This window comes from Bombyx mori, chromosome 20, assembly GCF_030269925.1.
Source record: "Bombyx mori chromosome 20, ASM3026992v2".
NCBI lineage: Eukaryota > Metazoa > Arthropoda > Insecta > Lepidoptera > Bombycidae > Bombyx > Bombyx mori.
In genome coordinates, this window is record NC_085126.1 from 1143948 (window position 1) to 1169409 (window position 25462).

Consider the following 25462-nt stretch of genomic DNA (forward strand, 5'->3'; position numbering starts at 1 on the left):
AAAACAACCACACTTGCACATTTATACAGCGCATTCTTATGATCAGAAATCAGCACGGCTTATTCTAATTAAAATCAGCTGGAACCACAATGATATAAACACAGATAATGATATGACAAAAATAAAGACGCATTAAAACTTGTTTTTATTTGAAACTACCATACAAAGTGACTAGCTGGAATTTCATTACCTAGTGAAAATAAAAAATTTTTTGGCTTAAAAAGACAAAAAACATTGTTAACCGCAGTATCTGATTAGCGAAGGGCCAATCCTCATAGACGATTAAATGAGTTTACCGAAAACAGGTAAGAAAAAGCTTTGCTACCTGTGTGACGTAAAGACGTTGAAAGCAAGAATACGCCTCTAAGGTACAAAAGCGCCTAAAGACTTGTATGTTCTTTATAAATTTGAGTTCTTTTACAAGAATAATAAAGCTCAGGATAATGAAAGAACCAATGGCACGTATGCAAATGACCCTAGACGACGAAAAAAGGGAGAATATGGTGAAGAATAATGCGCATACCACCCTATTTAGCTTCCATTAATCGATCGAGTTTTTTTTCCATGGGCATGGAACAATTTGGTCACTACATCGGGGGGGCCGAATGTGAAATGCTCATTACGAGCAGGACAGTCTTCCTATTGCCTCAACCACATTGAATTATTACGCTAACTTGTCAAATATTTTTAATATTACATGACATATATATCCGACTCTTCTTCTTTTTCTTCACCTTATCCCACTTCTTGGGGTCGGCACAGCTAATTTTTCTCTTCCATTCTGTTCTATTAGCCGTAAGCTCAACACTCACTCCCATCTCTCTCTCATATCGTCATTCACACACTCCATCTATGTCTTCCTCGGTCGACCTCTTCCCCCTCTACCTTGCACTACCATTTCCATACATCTTCTAGTCACATGCACCTTCTCTCTACGCATCACATGTCCACACCACGCTAACCGTCCGCTCTTTAATTTGTTAATTACCGGGGCTACTTTCACATTTCCTCTGATACACTCATTCCTAATCTTGTCCAATCTTGTCACTCCACCCATCCATCTCAATATTCGCATCTCTGCCGCATGCACTCCTCTTTCATGCCTTACTTTCATCGCCCAACATTCAAATCCATACAGGACAACAGGTCTAATTATAGTTTTGTAAATTTACCCCAACAGATATATTCAACTGTTCCATTTTCAGACTGTCTCCAAGCACACACGTGATCTAAATTGACGCAGTAAAACTTGTCACAAGCTACGTCACAATTTCCCTGTCTGTACAAATTGAGCATTATTGAATGAATCGCTTGTAACCGGTTTCCGAGTGCCGCCTACCTCTCGGTCACGTTCCATTGGTTGTGAACGACAATCACAACAATTGGTGGCGGCTGGCGGGCAATAAAGAGAATCGTCATTGTCCGATTATAGTTTGCAATTGAAAACAGTCACGTCGATCATCTGTGACCACGAAAACTACGGACTTGAAAGTAACCCGAAATTTTGATAGAAATAACGAGCGCAAGATTAAAACCTTTATTCTGTATACGAGAGAATGTTTCGCGACATATTATATCTGACGAGACGAGGCAATGATCAAGTCACATCGAGCATCACAATATCCTCCAGTAATCCATAAAGGATTTCAAGACGAAGCGTAGAATATAGGTGAGGAAATAAAATGGTTACCGGCATCGTGTGAATGGGTAACGAAGCGAATAATAACGTTGTAATAAAAAGGGTGTGGTCGCACAGTCAGGTCTTCTGATTAAATCTTAACACTGCATTATCAGAGATTTGTTATTGCGACGTAAAATCGAATTGTTATCACAATGACATGTACAAACCAGTAAAACCGGCATTGAATGTTTGCATTACGCGATTAGTGTATTTTAGCTTAACGAGATTGGGTAAATAAAATTTACGTAGTATCTGTGGCCTAACGAATGAGACGCTACTAGTATCCGAGCGATATGATTATGCAAATGCCCAATTATACCAAAATTATTACTTCCACGGTGAACGAATACATCGCGTAATGAAAAATCTAACCAGCCATATCTATAGATCGGCCTAGCTGCTGCTTGTAAGGGGCATTGTAAGCCCGCATGGGTAGATACGACCACCCTGCCTATTTCTGCCGCGAAATCAATCATACGTTCCAGTTTGAAAACAGAATTAATCATGATATAACAAATTTGACTCTTCAATCTTATCTCAAGGAGAGTGGCGACATATTGTATCTAGGAGCTCCGAAAATCACTTTAACAGCATGTGGTAGGGTGTCTCTTGAGCCTCCACAAGTAGGTCCACACTGCTTAGTTCTGCCGTGAAGCAGTAATGCGTTTCATTTTGAATGCTTGGGACAACCGTTGTACTTTAACGACACGGTAGGCAGCGGCTTGGCTCTGTCCGTGGCATTGATGACGTCCATGATCGACGATAACCACTCACCATCAGGTTTTTTTTATTGCTTAGATGTGTGAACGAGCTGGCCAGCCCACCTGGTGTTAACTGTGGTAACTGGAGCCCATAGACATCTATAACGTAAATGCGCCACCCACCTTGAGATATAAGTTCTAAGGTCTCAAGTATAGTTACCACGGCTGCCCCACCCTTCAAACCGAAACGCATTACTGCTTCACGGCAGAAATGGGCAGGGTGGTGATACCTACCCGCGCGGACTCTCAAGAGATCCTACCACCAGTCATTACGCAAATTATAATTTTGCGAGTTTGATTTTTATTCCTCCTCCTCGAGTTGTGTTCCTCATGTCTGAGGGTTGTGACCACCATCACCCATGAGCTTCAATCTTAGGATCTTTTTCCACTTTATTACACGATGTTATTCCTGGTGGGCCGTAGGCTCGTCTACATAAAAAGGCAATAAAAAATAGACTTTGAACTCGTGTCTCAAGGTGGGTAGCAATATCTTGTTCATGTCTATGGGTTCCGATAATCACCTATTGTGCCGTCTTCGCGGCAAATTTTAAATCTGACATTTTACAACGCCAATCGATCTCCACGTTCGGATCCATCAAATGACAGCGAAGCTACATCGCATGCACACACACATCGATTACGAACGGGAGCCGAGCAACACGCAACCGAATCTAGAACATTTAAACTTAACCGAAATCGACGACCGCGGGTGAAGTTAAATTATAATTCATTAACAAAGGCCTAGTGATTCTAGAACAGTGCACGCGTCCAGGAGCTCCAGTGGCAGTCCCAGGTGCGTATGTGCATTTACACAATTTGTTGAATCCTAGACGTACATCGGGGACCTAGGATACCTTGCTGGGCAAGTTCCGTAGCCATCCCCGACCAGGGATCGATTGGTTTGTCCAGACCCAGTGTGTGTGTCGCGACGATAACCGGCTAAAACAAACTACCGAGCCGGGAACTAACGTCTCACATACATTTTATGGTGCCGAAACCCGGGAAATCTACCGTCACAGCAAAATACAAGTTCTTAAATTTAACTAGTATTTAACGTAACTACTTTTTAACCGCTTTCTTAATTATATTACGATCAATTTCATTAGGCCTAAGACAATACGAATCACGTCATCAATCCACTGTGCAAATTAATTGCAATCCGTAACGCTGTGCATATAATCAAATAACATAACGGTGTATGTACTTCATTCTCTTCAGTGCATTAATTTGTAAATTCATTATATTAAACGTAAAAGAGAATCTAATAAATAATTCTAGATTAATTGTCGTCAACTTTACGAGGATACCCTCCGTCTTCGTTTGTTGAACGTATAACGCTGCATTGTTCGCCCATCAGTTAATTATGTATCTTGGTACAAAGTTATATTCTCATAAATATAATTGTTGTGCTAATACCGATTTTAAATAATATCACGTTTGGTTTAATTTTAAAACATTTAAATTTAAATCTAAACCTAAACCAGTCTTGTTTTGTTACGATAAAATACGTATCGACAAAATTAAGAAGTTAATTTGTGAATTTTTATTTTATTCATTTTTCGTTTCCGTACTTACCTACCTACCTATAAATATCGTTTGGTGATTACGGTTCTTTGTGTTTGCGATATTATTCTAATACTTACAACTCAGGTATACGAACACATACGTCATCTTTTACCTGAGTTATTCAATTGCAAATGGGTTATTGACCTTGTAGTTTTATCGTTTTGTATTGGTTGCGTAATTACAAAACATTTTACATTACAAAACATTTTACATTAATCGTTCATTTTCCTTCAAATATTCATAGTACTTATTTTCAAATTTTTTATTTTTTTGTTTTATTTTTTTGAATTCAATTGAAATAAAATCGTAGCTCCGATTAAGAATGTCACATTCCGTGAAACGGAAGGTATCGTGTGCAGTACTTAAGAAAAGTAAATCAAGGTCGATGGACACAGATGAAATTTCGGTTCAGGACCTACCAGTATTGCGACGTAAGCGTACTTTATCTTTAAATCGATTAAAGAAAACATTAGTTATTGCCCGAGCGGCTAAATATGATCCGGAACAATGTAATACATTCCTTGCTTGTTTTCCGGAAGTAAAAAAAGTTGTTAGTGCCTTTGAGGCTGCATACGGTGACATTATATCACTGATAGACAGTTGCGATGAGGAGGCTGAGGACCTGCTTCGCATGGAATTTGATGATATTTATATGGAGATTCTTTCTATATATCGGCAGTTGACTATCAAAACGGGTAGTGAATTGAACACTTCGCTAGAATCTTCCAAGGTAACAAGTCACAACATAAAACTTCCTAAAATTTCTGTACCGCAGTTTTCAGGTGAAATAAAAGGTTGGCCTAAATTCCATGACGTATTCCACTCCCTCATTCATAACAACGCAACACTTACGGACTCAGAGCGTATGCATTATCTAATATCAAGTTTGTCTGGAGATGCTGTGGCACTCATACGCTCCTTCCCTTATGAAGGGAAATTCTATCAGGAGGCTTATCAAACATTGATTGATCGTTATCAAAATAAGCGTGATTTAGCTTTCACCTGTTGGAAAGAAATACTTAATGTTAATTTAAAATTAAATTCTCCATCTGACTTTCGACGTAGTCTTGATTTGTTTAACGAAAATTTATCGATATTGAAAGGGTTAAACCTGCCAACTGACAGTTGGGATTTTATACTTAGCTACTTAGTTCTTTCAAAGCTGGACTCAAACACTCGTCGTGCTTTTGAAATACAATTTTCAGATTCTGAGTTGCCAGCCTTCAACGACCTCAAACGATTTTTACAAAACAAATGCGAGGCCCTTATACGCGATGGCCACTTCTTTGTTCATGATCGTCCTGCTCCGGATAAGCCACGTTCTGCTGCGATTCATAACGTTGTTTCATTCAATAAAAAACCGGTTTCAACTTTTTTATCAAACACCCCACCGAAGAAGAACGATTCTAAGGATATGCTGACACCAACTAACGTAGTAAATTCTACTCCACCGACACTCAAGTGCTCGTACTGTGACGGTGATCACACTATAGTCTCTTGCGAATCATTTTCACAAAAATCGGTGGATGATAGATACAATCATGCGAAGCTTCATCGATGGTGTTTCAATTGCTTACGCGCCTCGCATCAATTAAAAAATTGTAAATCTATCTTCAGATGTAAAATTTGTAGACAGAACCATCACACGCTTCTCCATCGAGATTTGTGTGACACTGGCCGCGAGGACGTAGCCAAGAGTCATGTATCGATTAATCGACTGCCACTATCTTCTTCTAGTCAAGAGCCACAAACGCAGGCTTTTACAAACATGAATGGTAGCTCCGTAGTTCTGCTGGCTACTGCTAACGTTGAAGTGCGCGACTCATCTGGTCACTTTCATACTCTTCGCGCACTCATCGACCCTGGTAGTCAGTCACATTTCATTTCTAATCAAGCTATGGAACGATTGGGCTTAAAGCCTAAGCAAACTTCGCGAAATGTTTGTGGCTTGGGGCAATCATCGACGTCAGTGACTGGAATGGTGGAGCTTCAACTCGGAGTTCATCAAAAGAATTTATTTAATTTAACGGCTCTCATCTTACCATCTATTTGTGCACAAATGCCCACTGCTCGTCTTGATCTTTCTTCATGCGAACACCTACGTAATTTGCGACTCGCTGATCCGAATTATAATAAGCCTGGACCAATAGATCTGCTTATCGGTGCTGAAATGTTTTCAACGTTGTTGCTGCCCGGAAATATTTCAGGTAGTCCTCATGAACCCTCAGCCTTGAACACCATCTTCGGATGGATCCTGATGGGAAGTGTCAAATGCAGGGATGAGACAAAACACTCAAATTCTTTTTTTCTAAGAGAACACGATACTCCTCTCCATGAGGATTTGAGGAGACTGTGGGAGTTGGAGGTCATACCTAAATCATCAGTTCTAGCGCCGGACGAGCAGCAATGTGAGAAACTTTTCACTGAAACCCACGCTCGAGGTACATCTGGAAGGTACATCGTTTCTTTGCCGTTTAGGCAGAGGGATGGGGAGTTACAGTTTCCGGGTTCGCGTGAAAATACATTGCGAAGATTCCATTCATTGGAACGAAGACTTCTTTCAAGTCCAAACCTTCATCAGCAGTATTCGGACTTCATGCTGGACTACTTAAATGATGGTCATATAGGAGTATCCTTTTTATGTGCTAAGTCTCGCGTGGCCCCAATTAAGAGAGTTTCATTGCCGAGACTAGAGCTCTGCGCTGCGGTTCTGCTCGCTGACCTGCTCAAATTCGTAAAAGAAGTGTATGTACCGTTACTTCCGCTTTCTGATACATTTGCTTGGTCAGATTCAACGGTAACTCTGTCATGGATTCGTGGCCATTCCTCGCGTTGGAGAACATTTGTTGCTAATAGGGTTAGTCATATCCAAGAAACTGTCCCCGAAACTCACTGGAATCACGTGCGCTCTAATGAAAATCCTGCGGACATAGCTTCCCGCGGTATGTGTCCGAGCGACCTACTCCAGAGTGAGTTATGGTGGGCGGGACCGAGCTGGCTTCGGCAACCTTCATCTTCATGGCCTTCAAATTCCGGTCTCGAGGTGAACGAGACTGATATGCTTGCCGAGGAACGCTGTTTTTCGTTGATCGTGAATGATGAACCTAACTTTATCGATTCTTTGCTCGAAAGGTTTTCATCAATTCGTAAGGTTCAACGTATTATTGGTTATTGTCTTCGTTTTATCAGAAATGCTAACAAAAAACAGACACGTGTTCCGGGTACCTTTTTAGGTCGTGCAGAACTTCATGGGGCCCTGATGACGATTACCAAGCGAATTCAATTTCTCAACTTTCAGGATGAAATTCGTAAGCTCGAGAATGGTATACCATTACCCAAACCGTGGAGAAAACTCAATCCATTCCTGGACGACCAAGGAGTTGTCAGGGTGGGCGGCCGTTTGTCTCGTTCTGGTCTTGAGTTTAGTCATAAGCATCCTGCTCTGTTGCCGCGTCATTCTAGGTTCACATACATGATCATCGAAGCAATTCACAAAGAGAATTGTCATCCTGGGTTGGGAACGACACAATATCTTTTGATGCAGCTGTTTTGGGTATTCTCTTCTAAACGTGCTATTCGTCATTGCTTGTCAAAATGTGTTTCGTGTTATAAAACTAATCCGAAATTATTGGAACCATTCATGAGTGACTTGCCGGCTTCTCGTGTGAATCAAGTCAAACCATTCTCTATTGTTGGCGTGGACTACGCAGGTCCATTCCAAATCAAACTCGGTAAGCATCGCGGTGCCAAAATCGGTAAGGCCTATTTGTGCCTATTCGTATGTTTTAGTACCAAAGCAGTTCATTTGGAAGTGGTTAGTGAGCTCTCGTCCGAAGCCTTTATTGCTGCCCTGCGCCGTTTTGTTGGGAGACGCGGTAGGGTAAATGTTATACACTCCGATTGTGGTACGAATTTTATTGGAGCTCAGAAGATCCTTAATCTTTATATGCATTCTGCTTCTGAGTCTCAAAACATTCAATTTAAATTCAATCCCCCTTCTGCTCCACATTTCGGAGGTGTATGGGAAATACAAATTAAAGCAGCTAAAAGTCACTTACATCGTATTATAGGTAATCAAACTTTAACGTTCGAAGAGTTAACAACACTTTTCGTTCAAATCGAAGCTTTGCTAAATTCTCGGCCGCTTTGCTCTTTGAGTTCAGATCCTAACGATTTGAACGTTTTAACGCCTGGACATTTCTTGGTTCTGGAACCACTTACCGCCGTTCCAGATTCTAACTTGTTGGATGATCAGATGTCTAGATTGAATCGCTGGCAATTGATTCAACGTTTCCAGCGGCATTTCTGGCAACGCTGGAAGTCCGAGTATCTGCATTCCCTAACTCAGAGAGCAAAGTGGAACAAAAGGGGCGAAACTTTGAATGATGGTTCTGTTGTACTGATTAAGAGTGAAAGTACAATGCCGTTGCACTTGCCTTTAGCTCGTGTCTCCAAGCTTCACGCCAGCCCTGATGGCGTGGTTCGTATTGCCACTGTCCGTACAGCCAATGGCAAATTCTACACTAGGCCATTAACGAAGTTAGCTCCCCTACCTATTTATTCTGATTAACTAAAATTCTAACATTATTAAAATTATATTGTCTTTAATTTAATTTAGATGTAGCTTTCTTTAGTAATTTCTTTAGTTTTCATTTTATCATTTAACTTAGTGGAAAATCCAATAACTTGTATTTTGGTGGGCGGTATGTGCCGTCTTCGCGGCAAATTTTAAATCTGACATTTTACAACGCCAATCGATCTCCACGTTCGGATCCATCAAATGACAGCGAAGCTACATCGCATGCACACACACATCGATTACGAACGGGAGCCGAGCAACACGCAACCGAATCTAGAACATTTAAACTTAACCGAAATCGACGACCGCGGGTGAAGTTAAATTATAATTCATTAACAAAGGCCTAGTGATTCTAGAACAGTGCACGCGTCCAGGAGCTCCAGTGGCAGTCCCAGGTGCGTATGTGCATTTACACAATTTGTTGAATCCTAGACGTACATCGGGGACCTAGGATACCTTGCTGGGCAAGTTCCGTAGCCATCCCCGACCAGGGATCGATTGGTTTGTCCAGACCCAGTGTGTGTGTCGCGACGATAACCGGCTAAAACAAACTACCGAGCCGGGAACTAACGTCTCACATACACCTATCATATGGAGCGTGAGCTAATCCAATAATCTAGGCAATATAAAAAAAAAAAAAACTGTATGTTAAATGTGACTACCAAATCTACAGAGCAGATGTTTTAGGACTATAGAATTGTTACTTTCCTGGAAAATACCTTTACCATGCATTTATTTTGTTGTTTTATAATACTATGCTATTGTGTATTTGATTCTCAATATGATTACACAAAAAAAAAATATAGTCAATTTATATTGTACGGGAACAATGGAATTTGCTTGATGTGCAAGATCAAATGTCTTGCAAATTGCCTTCCGTCAGCAGTATTCACTTTAGATACTAGAAAACATTGGCAAAAAACATATAAGGTTTTAGTTTATTAAAATTAGGTACTCACATGAACTTTGACAGTCATCTATGAAAACTGTAAAGTATTGAATTGACAAACTCAAGATTGAACTGTAAAAGTGGTTTCTCTCTGTGGCATTGAATGTCTGCGGAATGTTTAAACCGTACAAAATATGAGGTTCTTTACAAAAAAGTATATTTCTTTGCTTAATTATCTTTAAAAATGCTTTCATAAAACATATCAACGCTTGAAAGGCAAACGTGTCTAAGCGACAATGCGTGAACTTTACAGTATACTAATTTAAAGTTGAAATACCTGAAAACAAAATTTATTTTAACGAATCTAGCTGTAGTAGAATCTAGCTAGTAGCTGTAGGATTTAAATTGCTTTAATAGACCTAGAAATATAAATTTTTTGCGCATCGAATATGGTTATTGCCTATCATTTATGTCCAAAGCAGTTATTGTCGCTTAGTCATGTTTGCCTTTGAAGCGTCGATATGGTTTCAAAACCTAGTGATTCAATAGACAAAAAGATCTGGAGGCTAATGTAAGAAGCCCAGGATAGAACAAACTGATTATTAACATAGTTATTAATGTCAAAAACAGTTGCTCTGTAAGCAAAATTGTATATATAAATCTTTATCTGAAATGTTAAGTTGACAGATATAAATGTCCCTTATGCATTTTTCATTTATTTCATATGTTTAAATTAAAACCAGTTCTGAGTCAAGGTTAAGTAAACAGAGTAAGACGACAATTTAACATCTTTAGTAGTAATATAGTTTTGATATTTTATTACTTGATTATTTTAAATATTACTTGAGCTAGACTGGTAACATAAGATGCTCAGAATAAACTCCCCATTATCATAATTTCTTATTCTCTGAGAACTTGAATTATTTTGGAAAATACTTTATTAAATATTGGCAATGCACTGGAAATATCTTCCCTCTCCTCGATTTCCAATTATACCATATGGGCATAATGTTCATCATAGCCATATATCAGAGGATAGCTTATTTTATTATATAAAAAAATTATCTACCAGGCCTAATTGTTGGCTAAACCACAACAATCAATATACACTGGCTGCTTTGTTCATAGAATCTAGTAGAAAAACAATTCTCATTTTTGAAATAGTATTACTTAAAGTTCATTTTTCTATTTACCTTACATTGCGTTGTGTGTTACAGTACAGCTGATTTCAAACAATTTAACATTATTATCTCTCAATGATGACTAAACAGATATAAATATAATTTCATGCAAAATGTTAACAGATTAGACTCGTTTTATCACAGTAAATGATATGACCAAAGCGTAACTATATATTTATATTTTCCATAATAAGCATGACAGTGCATTTACTGTACGTTATTGGAACATATGAGTAACGTAATCAAGTCATAGTAATAAGAAAATTCAATGTCATATTCAATGCTGTCCGAGTTGTATATTTACCTCAGGCGAAACCGCAAGTCAAATTTACCCAGATATAATGAGTTTACTTTGGACAAAATAATTTTCTGCCTAGTAATGTTAACAGTTGTATAAACCTGTGATATCTGGGCCATAGTCAATGTTCAAATAGACTATGCAAGGAAAAAGTTTAAAAAAGCAGTATCACTAATCAAAATACATTTTAAATGAGAAACAGTCATTAGCTTCGATAATATAATTATTTTTAAATTATGAAATCATATTAACAAAACCTGTTTAATTATTATCAAACACTTGTATTTTTTGTGGATTTTTCCTATGCCAATACTGACAGAAGAATTTACATTTAAAAAAAATCTAACTTCTAATTCATAGCAGTTTGCTTACGAATTCGCGACAGCTAATTACGTAGAGCTGCCCAAATAAGTAAATGGAAACAGAACTGTGTGCATACATAAAGATTCTTTCAATAAAATTACACAAACACCAACCCACGGTTATAACTCACCGTAACTATTCATCGGATAATAAAGATACTTTATCTAAAGCATCGAAAAAAAAATGTAAACAAAAAAAGTGTGGTATTTTAGTGACTTACCATCGCCATTCCTGTAGTCGCCTTGAGGTCTCATCTCGGAAAAGTGCCGCGGTATTCCTGCAAAGAAACACTGTCAGTCACTGATTGCGTGCGATCACGAACTAACTGGATTACAGTAGTCCGAAGCACCTGAAGCACGTGGCTTTAATTCGAAGGCCGCAACGCATATAAATCACATGGCCACAATAAACAAACCCACCTGCCCGGTGATGACTTTGTAGTCGCTTGATCGGCGGTATTACCTCACTACGGTAATTAGATTACGGACATTACGCTTTCTTCGTCTTAGCAATTATTGTTTGGGTTTGCGGTGCAACGCCACCGCCCCGATTCGTTTGTTTTTATCAAGTTTTTATTCTCTTTGACAACCCGTGAAACTTAATAGCATTTCTGACAGAATGACAGCCAGTGACAAACCAAGGCACAGACTACCAAGATATGTCTACGCACAAGTGACATCTGTGCAAGTGACAAGCAGAACTTTATGGCAGCTTTTTGGCGGGAGCGCGAGGAGTGAAGTTGTGTGATTTGTTTAATTTTGTCTATTATAATTTAATGTTTCTTCAGGCTTAAATGTGTAATAACGGTGGTTTATTAACTGCTTAGTATCAGTGAAAGTGCACAAATGTGGGAAAATGAAACAAAGCCGCTGAACGTAACTTCTCAGGATCCTCCAAAAAGTCCACTGAAAAAATCTCAGTAAATGACCACCATTTTACTGATCTTATTTTTCATCCAATATATCATTTCATCTCATTTCGTTTCATGTCATGTTTCATACTAATCAGCTTCATTTCATTTCATAATATAATTTTTCATAATATAATTAAAAAAGTTTTAATTAAAAAATCTCTTTTCCTTTAGTTTCATCCCAGTTGATTAATGTCTCAAATTAATCATCTTCATTTCATTTCACTCCCATTTTTCATAAAAATAAGAATAAAACTTTAAATAAGACATGACTTAAATGTCTTAGTTACCAGGTCATACATCCCTTAAAAAAAAACTTTATGGCACACAGAATTTAGTGTTGCAAAATCATGAGTGAAAATTACAAATACATGTATTATATACATATATGTATTATATACAAAATTACAAATACATGTATTTGTAATTTTCACGACATGATCTCCCCATTTAAAAAATACAGTTGGAGTTAAAGATATAGCCATTGTAAACGTTGACCTTAAAAGGAATTTCTGGATTTTTCGAATTTCTGCCACACACAGCAACGTTACGAATAAATATTTGGGTAGTAATTAGTAAAAGTGCCTCTTTCTTTTAATTGAAGCTATCTGTTGTGTGTAAACACTCAAAGAAATGAATTATTTCCATTTTTCCGTTTTACCATGAAAAATATTCAGAAAAAGAACAAGGCCCAAAATTGCCCAAAATTTCAAGCGGACTCTCTATAATTATAATCCTAAAAATAAAGAATTGATCTATGTCACTACCTATAAAATGGCACAGCATACGCTCACAGTGGCACACAATGGCAATTACCGAACACAGTAAAATTTGTTAATTTTTTATTAATATAAAATCTTGAATATTAAAATATTACAATATTTTTGCTAAATGGTCATTCCTGGTATCTAAGTCCAAAAAAATACGAAATAGATAATGAATCAACTATTATCTACGCTGAAAAGAGCTTAGACCTAAAACTGCTCTTTACCATTTTATACTAATATATATTATAACATTGATTGTGATGCTCTGTACATAAATAGTAAGTAGGAATATTGGTTATTGTTTGGGATGGAAGTATTGCGGGTTATACAGAGGTCTTTCCCGCCTTTTCACCTTCACCAAGACAGGCTCAGCCAGGACCAACAGAGGTATTGTTTAGTTAAATATAATTATTTATTATTCATTACATAGTACAAAATAAATGTACAATAGCTATGAACCTCAAATTATAATAACATTAAAATAACATAAAATTAAATGACAACGTCACATAGACATCTTTAGCTAACATTTATGCATAGAGTTACTATTCTAACTGGAGTGCTTACTTCGTTTGACATAAAAACTAAAAATATACTTTATGTCTATGGCTTAAAGTTTATTTTTAAATAGCAAAAGATGTAAGGAAAAACGGTCTGAAAAGAGAATGATTATTAAGTGGTGGTGTCCCTCTCGCACATTTTACAAACAAAAAGCAGTGTTGCTAGCTTAGCGGATTTTCCATAAAATCTCGGAATTTGGACCCCCGTCTTAGTTATCAAAAATGGCTTTTAGTGGTTAGTGGATTTTTTAGTAGCTTGGGCGTTGTTGAAAATTATCGAAAAAGTTAAAATCAATCCACTTTACAGGATTTTAAACATTTTATGACAATAATATATCTAAATACATATTATTTAAACGATGTGACTTAAACTTAACTAGAAAATGTTGCGAGAATTTAGAATTTCCATCAACGTCAAAAATTAAATTGGTTCAAAATAAACGTACAAAGTTATGGTGAAATTAGTTTCGGATGATGACAATTTATTAAAATAAATTATATAAGAAGTATTGATTATATGATATATATTGATTTTTAATAGAACATCATATATTAATAAAACTTATTAACAAAAAAATTATTGTTCTATATTAATAAGAACTCTGTTTAATGGAAAATTTAATGGTAGGTACGTAGATTTCTGATGGTTTTCATGTTGAATTTGGTGGGAAGCCAGATTAATTGTTGGCATCACCGAAAAAGAGCTATGAATGGATTAAAAGAAAAATGGCGTCTATTTACGTTTGTAGTGCGAAGTTAAAATGGCACTGATACAGCTTGTGGCTTGTTTTTTTTCGAAAATCGTGAAAGTTTCCGTGTAATCATGGTGAACACTTTTAATGTAAGTGGTTTTAAGCGAGAATCCTCTCCAGTTTGTGGAATATCCTTCCATATGTCAGATTCATTGATAAATTTTTACTAGTGTGAGCATATATTTTTAAAATGTGAGATATTTTGTCTCATTATAATATTTAATACCATTTGTCTTGTAAATTGTACTTAATCTATGTCATATACTAAATTTGAAAAAACAATCGTGAAAACTATAATTTTGCAATGTATTTTTCATATTATAAGAGCCATCACGTGGTATTTCTTGAACTTTTTTTATTGTATTGAATAGCGTCGCACGCAAGCATGTATATCATTTGCCTGACGTTAAGCGAACGAGGAGGATCTTCTAGTAAATATGACTTTGGAATTTCTGGAAAATGTCCTTTAAAAAGGTCAAACAAGAAGAATCAAGTACTCAAACGCAAGAAATAAAAAATACCCCGAGAAAAGCAAAATTACGACAAGATGTTAAGGTATTGAAACAAAAACTTAAAAGTCGTGAAATAGTGATTGTAAATATAAAGTCGATTTTAGATTTATTAAAGAAAAATGGCGATTTTTAATTGAATTGAAATTTAAATTGCGAAATTTTAATGATACTCATGGTCCACTTAGATATTGATTAAAATAAATAATGTATTTCGTTGAAAAAAAAGAATTTACTTAAAAATAAATAGAGGAAATGTTATATTATAAGATTACAGAAAATTTACTGAACTTAATAATAATAATATAACCAATATTTTGTAAATAGAGATCAAGTACTATGTGTATTGTGTTATGTGTATTGACTTGTCATTTAAGAGTTATTTAATTGTTTACATATAACAAATAAATGAATTTCAGTTCATTTCATTTTATTACCCATTGTGTTTTATTTCCTAAAATGTAACTAGTAGACTTAATATACACGTGTCATGATAATAGCACAGAAGTAAAAATACAAGTAATTTTAAATCAATTGAAGATGTGAATGTAGGAAAAGAGCACCCGATACGCGCAGACCATGTGTGTTGCAGTGTCTCACTCAGTGTGTCAAATATTAATTTGCACGGCCCACTTAGCCAGTACACTAAAGTAGGAATTGCGTAATTAAGTTCAACATAATATTTAAGTCGCGGTTGAGTATTCGGACGTTAAACATGAGTTTGAGGAAGTTTAAGTAATAGCACTGAGGTAATGATGTTTGTAATAAAACTCAGTGCTAGATTTTCGACAACGCAGCAACTTCCAAAAAAAAACGTCGAAAAAAGGCACCATGACGACGAAGCAATGTTTAGAATTGAATTTACATAAATAAAACGTTGCAAGCACGTGTTTTGTATTTACATAGGGTTACACAGAATTACTTAAGGTAAATTCAAAACTGATGCATGTGTATAATTTTATCCTATAAATAAATTTTATATGGTCACCACATTAGACAAGGACACCGCGACCAAAAAGTATTCTCTTTCGAGACCGATTTCTCGGCATCAGACAGCACTCCAGTTGTAGGTACTTATTAACTCCATGCATTTATGACAATCGACTATCACTATGCATAGAGTACTAGCAACTTTCGAAAATCGATATCTATTTTAGAGATAGGTACTTAACCAAATGGGAAGTTTTAAATCGATAGGTAATGATTCGTAATGAAATTTTAATAATTGCAATTTTAAATGTTGATGTGAAAGTTAAAGTTGAAATAGTCAGAATTTGATTCTTTTTACCTATTATCCAAGTCAAGAAATCAATCAATCAAAATCAACTTTGTTTTCATTTTCAAATTCGGGATAATATGTTAAATTTTATTCACAAAAACAAATTTTGATTTTGAGAAAATATATGCCTAACATGCTTGGCACTTTCAATATAAGTTTGGGTTCAACAGCGCCATCTATCAAAAGCTTACTAGGCTTCGATTGAAATATTTCATAAGGCGCAGTGTAACGATACGTTAATAGCCACCATTCAGGTTTTGCAAGGGTAGTAGGCTGGAGGGTTGACAGCCGTAACTGTACTTAGTAACTAGCGAGAGCTTGAAATAGAAATACGACTCTGCTCGTAAATTATTAGTCTAGATTCGTTTAAACTTTACGGAATGTCCTCATGAATATGTGCGTCTATGAATTTGACTTAAAAAATACAAGACGATTGGTAATTTTAGTGTATCATCGAAGGTGGTCAGCGCAGTGATGTCGAAGTGAAGGGAAGTTTCGTGGAGGGTGTAGTTATGTGTTAGTATAGGCGGGCACGTGTCGCGGGAGGGGCGCGATCGATCGCGACGCGGGTCAGGGCTAGCACACGGAGCCGCGGCGCCGCCGGGACATGAGCGCCGTGCGTCACGCCGCGCTTCTCCTCGCGCTTGCCGCCACCTTCTTGCCGCAGGCCAATCGTGTCGCGTTAGTTATCATTTCTTTAATAATCAAGCCTTATTATATATAGCCCACTGAGTTTATCGCCGGATCTTCTCAGTGGATCGCGTTTCCGATCCGGTGGTAGATTCTGCGAAGCTCTTGCTAGGGTCAGTGTTAGCATCACTCTGGTTTGAGTCCTGTGAGCTTACGTACTAGTTAAGTTTACGCTGAAATAGCCTCTCAAAGCTATCAGCTTACTTAGAGAAAAAACACCTTATTATATATTATGCAAAGCTCAACAGTAATAATAGCCCTATCGTTTCTTCGAGCCAAAGCATTTTTTTTTTCCATAAAAATAAACTATAATTAAACACTAAACGTAATTATAGTTATTACTTTATTTTATACAGTGTATTTTAATTGATAACGCAAGTTGCAAAGGGTTGTCCAATTAAAAAAAAAATTAGCTTTGTTCGTGGTTAAACATGCTCATATCTAAAACAACTATTTATAAATATCTAAATGACTCATAAATTGATCACACGTACCTCAAAGTACAAAGGACTCGTTATTTTAATTAAATTTTTATTATAAAAGTATTTTAAAGGAAATGGCATTTTAAAATATATATAAGTGCACAATTTTATTTAAAATTATTAAACCAAAAAATTAAGTAATATTTCGATCGTTTGAAGCTCTCATTTTCCGCAGGATACTTGAAACTACAGAGTGCCTTGCATCTCATTAAATAAGCGTTCAAAATTACGGATTGAAAAGCTCACGTAAACTTAAAAGGCGACCTGTACGAGGAAAGCGCCCAAAAATTTTAATATGTACTTAAGTAAATCAGTTTTCAGTTACTCAAGGTTTTCATATAACGTGGCCTAAAATACATTCATGACCCAACACTGTTGATTCTTGTAAAAACGTATTGATTTAATATCATTTGTTTGAAAAAAATATGATACGAAGTCTTTGGACATATTATTCTATCATAAGCTATTTCTGTACTCATTCAGTCCTTGTTATTATAGCTTTACAGTATTGTTTTGTAAAAATAACTATTTGCAATAGAATGGAACTATGTATATTAATTTCGCAGCGGCGGCGGTGGAGGTGGAATGTTCGGTGATGTCAATATATCAGCTATCTTGGATTCGTTCAGCATCAGCTATGATAAGCGAGTAAGACCAAACTATGGAGGTAAGCCTAACGCAATTACCGAGGTATTTAAAATAAGATTTATCAAATTTAATTGTTATAAAATACATTTACAACGTGGAAAAACATGCCACTAATATTAGTGTACAGTGCTTTCATACAATCTGTTAATACTAGTTTAGTTCAAAAACAAATAGTAAATTTGAAAGCTTTAGCAAGCTTTTTGAATTCATGATAACATTTAATTTGTGGAATTGACTTAATACTTCAAATTCATGTTACTAAAACAGTATATTTCGTTACCAACTAAACAAAGTATTTACATACATTTTTTGTTGACTCTTTTACAGTAACATTTTATTTAATGACTAGCTGACCCGGCAGACTTCGTAGTGCCTCAATCGATAAATAACAGACCTAAACTTTTGTATAAAATACACTTAAAACAAACAAAAGGAATCTATCCGACGGGGGACACATCAAAGGAAAAGCAAAATTGTTATTTTTATTTAATTCCGATCATTTTCATATTTATCTACCTTTTAAACCTTCTCTGGACTTCCACAAATAATTCAAGACCAAAATTATCCAAATCGGTCCAGCGGTTCTCGATTTTTAGCGAGACTAACGGGCAGCAATTAATTTATATAGATTACTGAAAGGTAATGAACAATGGCATGGGCGGTGGCAATCAACCACCTGCTACCATTCAATTTTGTAATCTGTTAATCTGACAGACAACATTCTTCATTACCTCATCGAATCCTTGAAGAAAATAATTCATTCTAAGATTTTAAAGGAGATTTAGAAAAATCTATCATTCAACATAGATGAGCGCTGTAATCAATAAAATGGATGAGCTCCTTGGTAATGGCAGATGGTATACTTTGATAATTTCGAATACTTCTTTAGAGCAGTTTATGCAAAAAATTAAAAAAATCATTAATAATACTGGTACATTGAAGTAGACCCAAATGAAGCGACAGTCTTAATATGGGTCCCAGTATTAAATGAATTTGTAATCAGCTCAACCAGGCGGCTGTAGGTACACTAGACTCGTTTTTTTTTAAACTGTGCATAATATTCAACTCAATTGATCAATGTAAAAGCTGGGAGTACTTACTACACGATTATACAAAATTCTTCTAAGTTTTTGATTAGTTTCATATCCAAAATTAAAATATTTTTTCGCTTGGCCCTTGTAGCTAGGATTTATAAGGGATCCGTGGCTGCTCGAAAATTCAAACATTAAAAAGTTATAATTCCTATTAGTATACTGTACAATTTAATATACGTCAAGTTAGTATTGTATTCAAATTTATTTTTATTTTATTTTCGTACAGTTCTGTGGTTTCCAGGACCACCAGTCGAAGTCGGGATCACGATGTACGTGCTGTCGATCAGCTCACTGTCCGAAGTACACATGGTATTATGAAATGACGTCATATCATATCCGATAACACGTTTATGATAATTATGTACCAGCACTTCCATACACGCACTTACTCAAATCCACTCGCTGTTGTGTGTGTTCACAACATGACACGTTTTTATTTGGTACTTTTCTCTATATTCCGTTAATAAATACTAAAATCTACGTTTGAGGAAAAACTATTGTTTTATAGCATAGCATTAGGTTATAAAATGAGAGAAAAGTACTATCCGTCCTGCACAGTTTCACGTGTTGCTTGACCTGCAGGCTTGTTCCAGGTCCCCCCGTGGAAGTCGGCGTCACCATGTACGTCCTGTCCATCAGCTCCGTGTCTGAAGTCCTCATGGTACAATACCGTGTTTATGCCTTAAATCGCCGTTGAAATACGCGACAATTTTTCAATTAGTTGTGTCGAAGCAAACAGTTGATCAACTTCAAACATACCAGATAACCTTTTGTTGTTTAAAGTTTAATCATTTTCAGTCAAAATTATTTGCGATCAAAACCGAATACGAATTTCTCCTCATTTAAAAGCAAATGCAAAATTCTGGCAACATTTTTTTTTAAATTGGCGCGTATTTTAATGACAGTGTTGACATAAATTGTTGTTTATTACAGTAGGTAGAAGGAGCTGGCTGCTATCCTCCGCAGATTGACATGCAGTGATATTCCTGCTAGAGCAACCAAATGACTATTGGTTGTGGGCATGTTTGCTTATTGCACTTCTGTGTTGTGGTAGTAAATGAAATTCCGAATAAAAAAATATTTTTTTATTACATTTTTATTGATTGATGGTAACTTTTTTATAACAGTTTAACAATCAGTTGACAGTTAATGTTCACAAATTTTTCTTTGTATCCGCTAATAGTATGAATCACGAAAAAAAGTCGAAATAGTATTGCACTGATTATAACAGTTGAATCCGTGTAGATAAATAAGGTATGTTTAAATTATGGTATCTTACGTTCTGTTATTTGAAAAATGAATTCTTCACCAAATTAAAAGAAGTATTTTTAGTAATTCTAGTAAAATAATTAGTGGTAAGTGTGCACATACTTACCTAGTTGTGTATTATAGTTTTATGTACATTGAAATAGTGGTATTGAAATAATACTTATATACCATTTACTGGTGGTAAGACCTCTTGTGAGTCCGGCACGGGTAGGTATCACCACCCTGCCTATTTCAGCCGTGAAGCAGTAATGCGTTTCGGTTTGAAGGGTGGGGCAGCCGTTGTAACTATACTTGAGACCTTAGAACGTATATCTCAAGGTGGGTGCCGCATTTAATTTATAGATGTCTATGGGCTCCAGTAACCACTTAACACCAGGTGGGCTGTGAGCTCGTCCACCCATCTAAACAATACAAAAAACAGCAACTAGTACATGCGTACTATACTGGCAGATGATAGATACTGTCTATTCATGGCGCGAAGCAATCGTGCCTTTGATGAATGGGCCGTTATACATTTGAGTCTTCGACCTCATGTCTCAAGATAGGTGACGGCGTCCACATTCTGATAGTCCATGGGCTTCGTTCATCCAATGAAAAAACTTAAGTGTAGTTTACCATCAAACAAACGGATACGCAAAAGCAATACCGTCTTTACCATAAGGGCACACGGGGCCCGTGCCCAGGGCCCCTATTCTCAGGGGGCCCCGAAAGACCGACAATTTCTCTCACACGTTTATTCTCAAAACATTTTTTGTCGGGCACAGTACACTTTTTTCACAAATCAGTAATCAGAAGGTATTTACGAGGCATATACTATGACTATAATAGAAGATTTCGCTCAACAGAAATCCCGAAAGAAACCCTTATCGAAAACGTAACCAAAAAACCAGCCATTCTGATATAATTAATGACATATTTTATAATACTGTATTTGATTACCTATAATAAATGGTCTCAAACTCAGTAAAAAAATGTTATTATAATTCGCTTTTTTTACTTTCCAAAAGGGCCTCAAATTCTTGTGTGCCCAAGGGCCCCATCCTAGTTTAAGACGTGCCTGCGCAAAAGCTTCATAGTTTCAAACATTTTATAAGCACCTAAATCGGCTTGTGGTTCACATAACAGCTTTCGTGCAATCCGTATCGATATTAGTTGACCTCGCCGCTCAAATTGCCGTTTCGTGACTGCGTATAGCGCGGCTGGAACATGGATTTATGACTTTTGGGATTCCTTGGTCTAATGGCGAAAGAGGTCTTTTTTTTTATTGCATACCTCGGTGGAAGAGCTCACAGCCCACCTGGTGTTAAGCGGTTACCAGAGCCCATAAACATCTACAACGTAAATATCTTAAGATATGAGTTCTAAGGTCTCAATAAAGTTACAACGGGTGCCCCGCCCGTCAAACCGAAACGCACTACTGCTTCACGGCAGAAATAGGCAGGTAGAAATAGGCGGTACCTGCCCGCGCGGACTCACAAGAGGTCCTACCACCAGTAAAACAGTCTACTGAACACCGAAATTATACGGACAATTTCTAAGGTAAATTAAAAGCTGAAGGGTTAATTATAATTAATGGTCACTTCAATTAATTTCGTCAAAACTAAAATGTCACAAGCGCAACGGCTAGCCGAAGGAAAATATACTTTTCGTCGTTTTCAAATAATGATGCTTTTCGTATTTCGCGTCACCCTCGACTTCCAAAGAAAGATTACTTCTGAGTTTAGAAATTAAACATTTTATTTGTATTCGTGAAGTTAAAGGGTTATATTATGTTAATTTTGAATTATTTATGTAATTTCATAGAGACTTATAACTGAATTAATTATTTTTTTAAATTAAATTTAATAAAGACTACAGCTGAATTAATTTAATTTTTAGTTTGTAATTAAATTAATTTATTTATTTACACATGAATAATAACACGTAATTAAGAATTGAAGTTTGTAGCATGAATTTCAGTATGTAGAATTAATTTAGAGATCTCGAAATGCCCTACGATCATCAGTTCGTATTTATATTTGCATATATATATATATACATATACACTAACATATATCTGTATCAATAAAATCACGAATTCTTACGCTAGATAATTACTAGTGGTAGGACCTCTTGTGAGTCCGCACGGGTAGGTACCACCACCCTGCCTATTCCTGACGTGAAGCAGTAATGCGTTTCGGTTTGAAGGGTGGGGCAGCCGTTGTAACTATACTGAGACCTTAGAACTTATATCTCAAGGTGGGTGCCGCATTTACGTCATAGATGTATTTGGTCTCCAGTAACCGCTTAACACCAGGTGGTGCGTGAGCTCTTCCACCCCTATAAGCCATAAAAAACTAAAAAACTTCTAACATTTCAAAGTAAACAGGGTCATACTTTTAATTAATCAAATCCCTCCTTCTCAAATTGAAATTTCTGTAGTGTCACCGTAGGCAGACGATAATACCGCTTACCGGACGGTAATTGATCGGTGTCGCCCATGGACATCAGCAATACCAGGTTTATATCCAAGCCGCTGCATAACGATAAATCACTGGTATTGTACCACGAGCAATGTGCCAAGACAATTTACTAGCGCCGCGAAAAATTTAAAAACTCCAAAGTTTTAAAATTGGTAATAATTTTGTGTCAATAAGAAAAACAATAGAGATATAATTTTTATAGTGGCTATAAGCGTCTGAGATATCACTTCATTTTAGAAGAGGGGTCTCTTGCCCAAAAAGATTCGTAATACTTGGTGTAAAGCAACGTTTTTTTTCCCCTACCAATGCTGATAGCCTTGAGAGGCTATTTCAGCTTCACCGTAACATGTAGATGAGCTCACGGGGCTCAAACCGGAAGTGTTACTAACACTGGCCTTAGCAAGAGCAGTGCTTCACAGAATCTACCACCGGATCGGAAACGCGACCCACTGAGAAGATCCGGCGAGAAACTCATTGGGCCAAAGCCACTAATAAACCAATATTAAACGGCCGTCTGGTGTAGTGGTAAGTGACATGGTCACTACACAAGGGGGTCGCGGGTTCGAATCCCGCCAAGGGAAGATATTTGTATGATAAATATAAATGTCTTTTCCAGGGTTATGGATGTATATTAAATATATGTATGTGTATAATAAAAATCTTACATTTATTTCGGTTATCTGGTACCTGTAACACAAGTTCTTTACGAACTTATCACGGGACCAGTTAACGTGGCGTGATTGTTAGAAAATATTTATATTTATATATTAAAAAAAGAAAAGAAAAAAAAAGAATACGTGCACAGGACGTATCCACGAAAACTAACTATGCTGTGGAAATTGTCGAATTTGCTTAACTTAACCGTTTGGTTTTGTACATCATACATTGTATTGTACATCATGTACAACATACATTGTTATAGAGTTTAAACAGCACAATAGTGTAGTGGTGTAAAAACGAATCAACGTAATCCACCAATACGCGAAGCTTTTTAAAATGAAACGAAATAAGCACTGCTTTGTTTTCCAAAAAAAATCACGCCTTAGTTCTGCATTTTGTTTTATTAGAAACTGTTTTATTGCATCACGAAGCAAAATTTTTGATCTAGTAATTAATTAAAACAAGACTAAGAATTTGATTTCTTTTTTTTTTATTGCATAGATGGGTGGACGAGCTCACGGCCCACCTGGTGTTAAGTAGTTACCCGAGCCCATAGACATCCATAACGTAAATGCGCCACCCACCTTCAGATATGAGTTCTAAGGTCTCATTATAGTTACAACGGCTGCCGCACCCTTCAAACCGAAACGCATTACTGCTTCACGGCAGAAACAAGCAGGGTGGTGGTACCTACCCGTGCGGATTCACAAGAGGTCCTACCACCAGTAATAAGCTGTCCACTGTCGCGAAAAGTGGCAGTTCCAAGTACCGGGGGTCATAAAACTCTGAATACCACCGCCAATCATTTTAATGGTCGTTCGAAGCGTGTCCTTTGAAGTAAACAGCATCGTAGCGATCACGAAACACTGAAGACCGTATTTTGGATCTTCCTGATCCACTAACAGTGCTTTTAGGTACCTCAAGCACCGGCCATAGTTCTCGTCGAACCCATCGCTTGCGACAAAGGGCTCGGCGAGTAAATTAACCCACCGACACATTCCACTGAGTTTCTCACCGGATTTTCTCAGTGGGTCGCATTTCCGATCCGGTGGTAGATTCAGAAGCACGGCTTTTGCTAGGGCTAGTGATAGCCACGTCGTCTGACTGGAACTCCTTGAGCTTACTCGTGTGAATCTAGCATAACCCCTCGAGGTTTCTAGAATAGGTAGGAAAAGAAAAATACCGTAAATATGCAGACAATTTTTTGGCCAATTCAGTATCCATCGAGGTCTTACAAGTAAAATCTTTAGACACGAGATTAAAGTTAAAAGTGCATTAGAGTGACACTTATGCTAGCTACCTTTTAACATTTCGATAAGGGTTTGTAACAATTTGCGAGATGATTGCAGAAATTTCTGTGGAAGCTTCCTGTGTTATACCTATCACAATTTCCGGTCACAAATTATTCCCTATTTTTCCTGACAGAGGCGTTTTTTTCATAACTAGACATTTCTCTTGGACCAGAAATTTCGTAATCACAAAATCCAGCCAGAAACAAAAAGAAAAACCAATTTTCCAATGAAATCCAAAACTTAATCATCGATTATTCACTTAAATCACATCTATGTTACTTTTAAATTACTATTGCCATTATATTGAATGCTATGGCCTCTTTTATCAGGACTTCACTCTGGACTTCTACTTCAGACAGTTCTGGACAGATCCGCGACTGGCCTACAAGAAGCGACCAGGCGTGGAAACCCTGTCCGTGGGCTCGGAGTTCATCAAGAACATCTGGGTACCGGACACGTTCTTTGTCAACGAAAAGCAATCGTATTTCCACATAGCCACAACGAGCAACGAATTTATTAGGATTCACCACTCCGGCTCGATAACAAGGAGTATTAGGTGTGAATTTTGTTTATTTATCGTTCGCTTTGAATGTTTTACAGGTAATCAAGACAGTCAGACGAACACGCGATATCTGATGTTAAGCTGTTACTGGAGTACAAGGTCACAGAAAGGAAATGCCGCTGCTGTTCTGAGGACATAAGATTAAGGCATCAATTACTTTGGTACACACGATCGCTTCAAGACGGCGGTAGTTCCAGGTGTTAGGCAA

At 36.9% G+C, this 25462-nt stretch overlaps 2 protein-coding genes across 10 annotated transcripts in view; one reads left to right on the forward strand and one right to left on the reverse strand.

The window, feature by feature from the left end:
* Positions 1-11958, reverse strand: part of LOC101741326 (influenza virus NS1A-binding protein homolog) — a 34032-nt gene extending 22074 nt beyond the window's left edge. The window contains exons 1-2 of the mRNA XM_038018192.2: positions 11738-11958; positions 11539-11595 (exon numbers count right to left, since the gene is read on the reverse strand). Coding sequence (XP_037874120.1) covers positions 11539-11572 — 34 coding nt within the window. The 5' untranslated portion in view covers positions 11573-11595; positions 11738-11958. The remainder of the gene's footprint in view (positions 1-11538; positions 11596-11737) is intronic.
* Positions 2966-25462, forward strand: part of LOC100500925 (ionotropic GABA-aminobutyric acid receptor RDL3) — a 31892-nt gene continuing 9395 nt past the window's right edge. The window contains exons 1-4 of one of the 9 annotated variants that reach the window (XM_021348779.3): positions 8601-8982; positions 17834-17934; positions 19603-19670; positions 25022-25248. In XM_021348779.3, the coding sequence (XP_021204454.1) occupies positions 17853-17934; positions 19603-19670; positions 25022-25248 (377 nt within the window). In that variant the 5' untranslated portion in view covers positions 8601-8982; positions 17834-17852. 9 annotated transcript variants of the gene reach the window in all.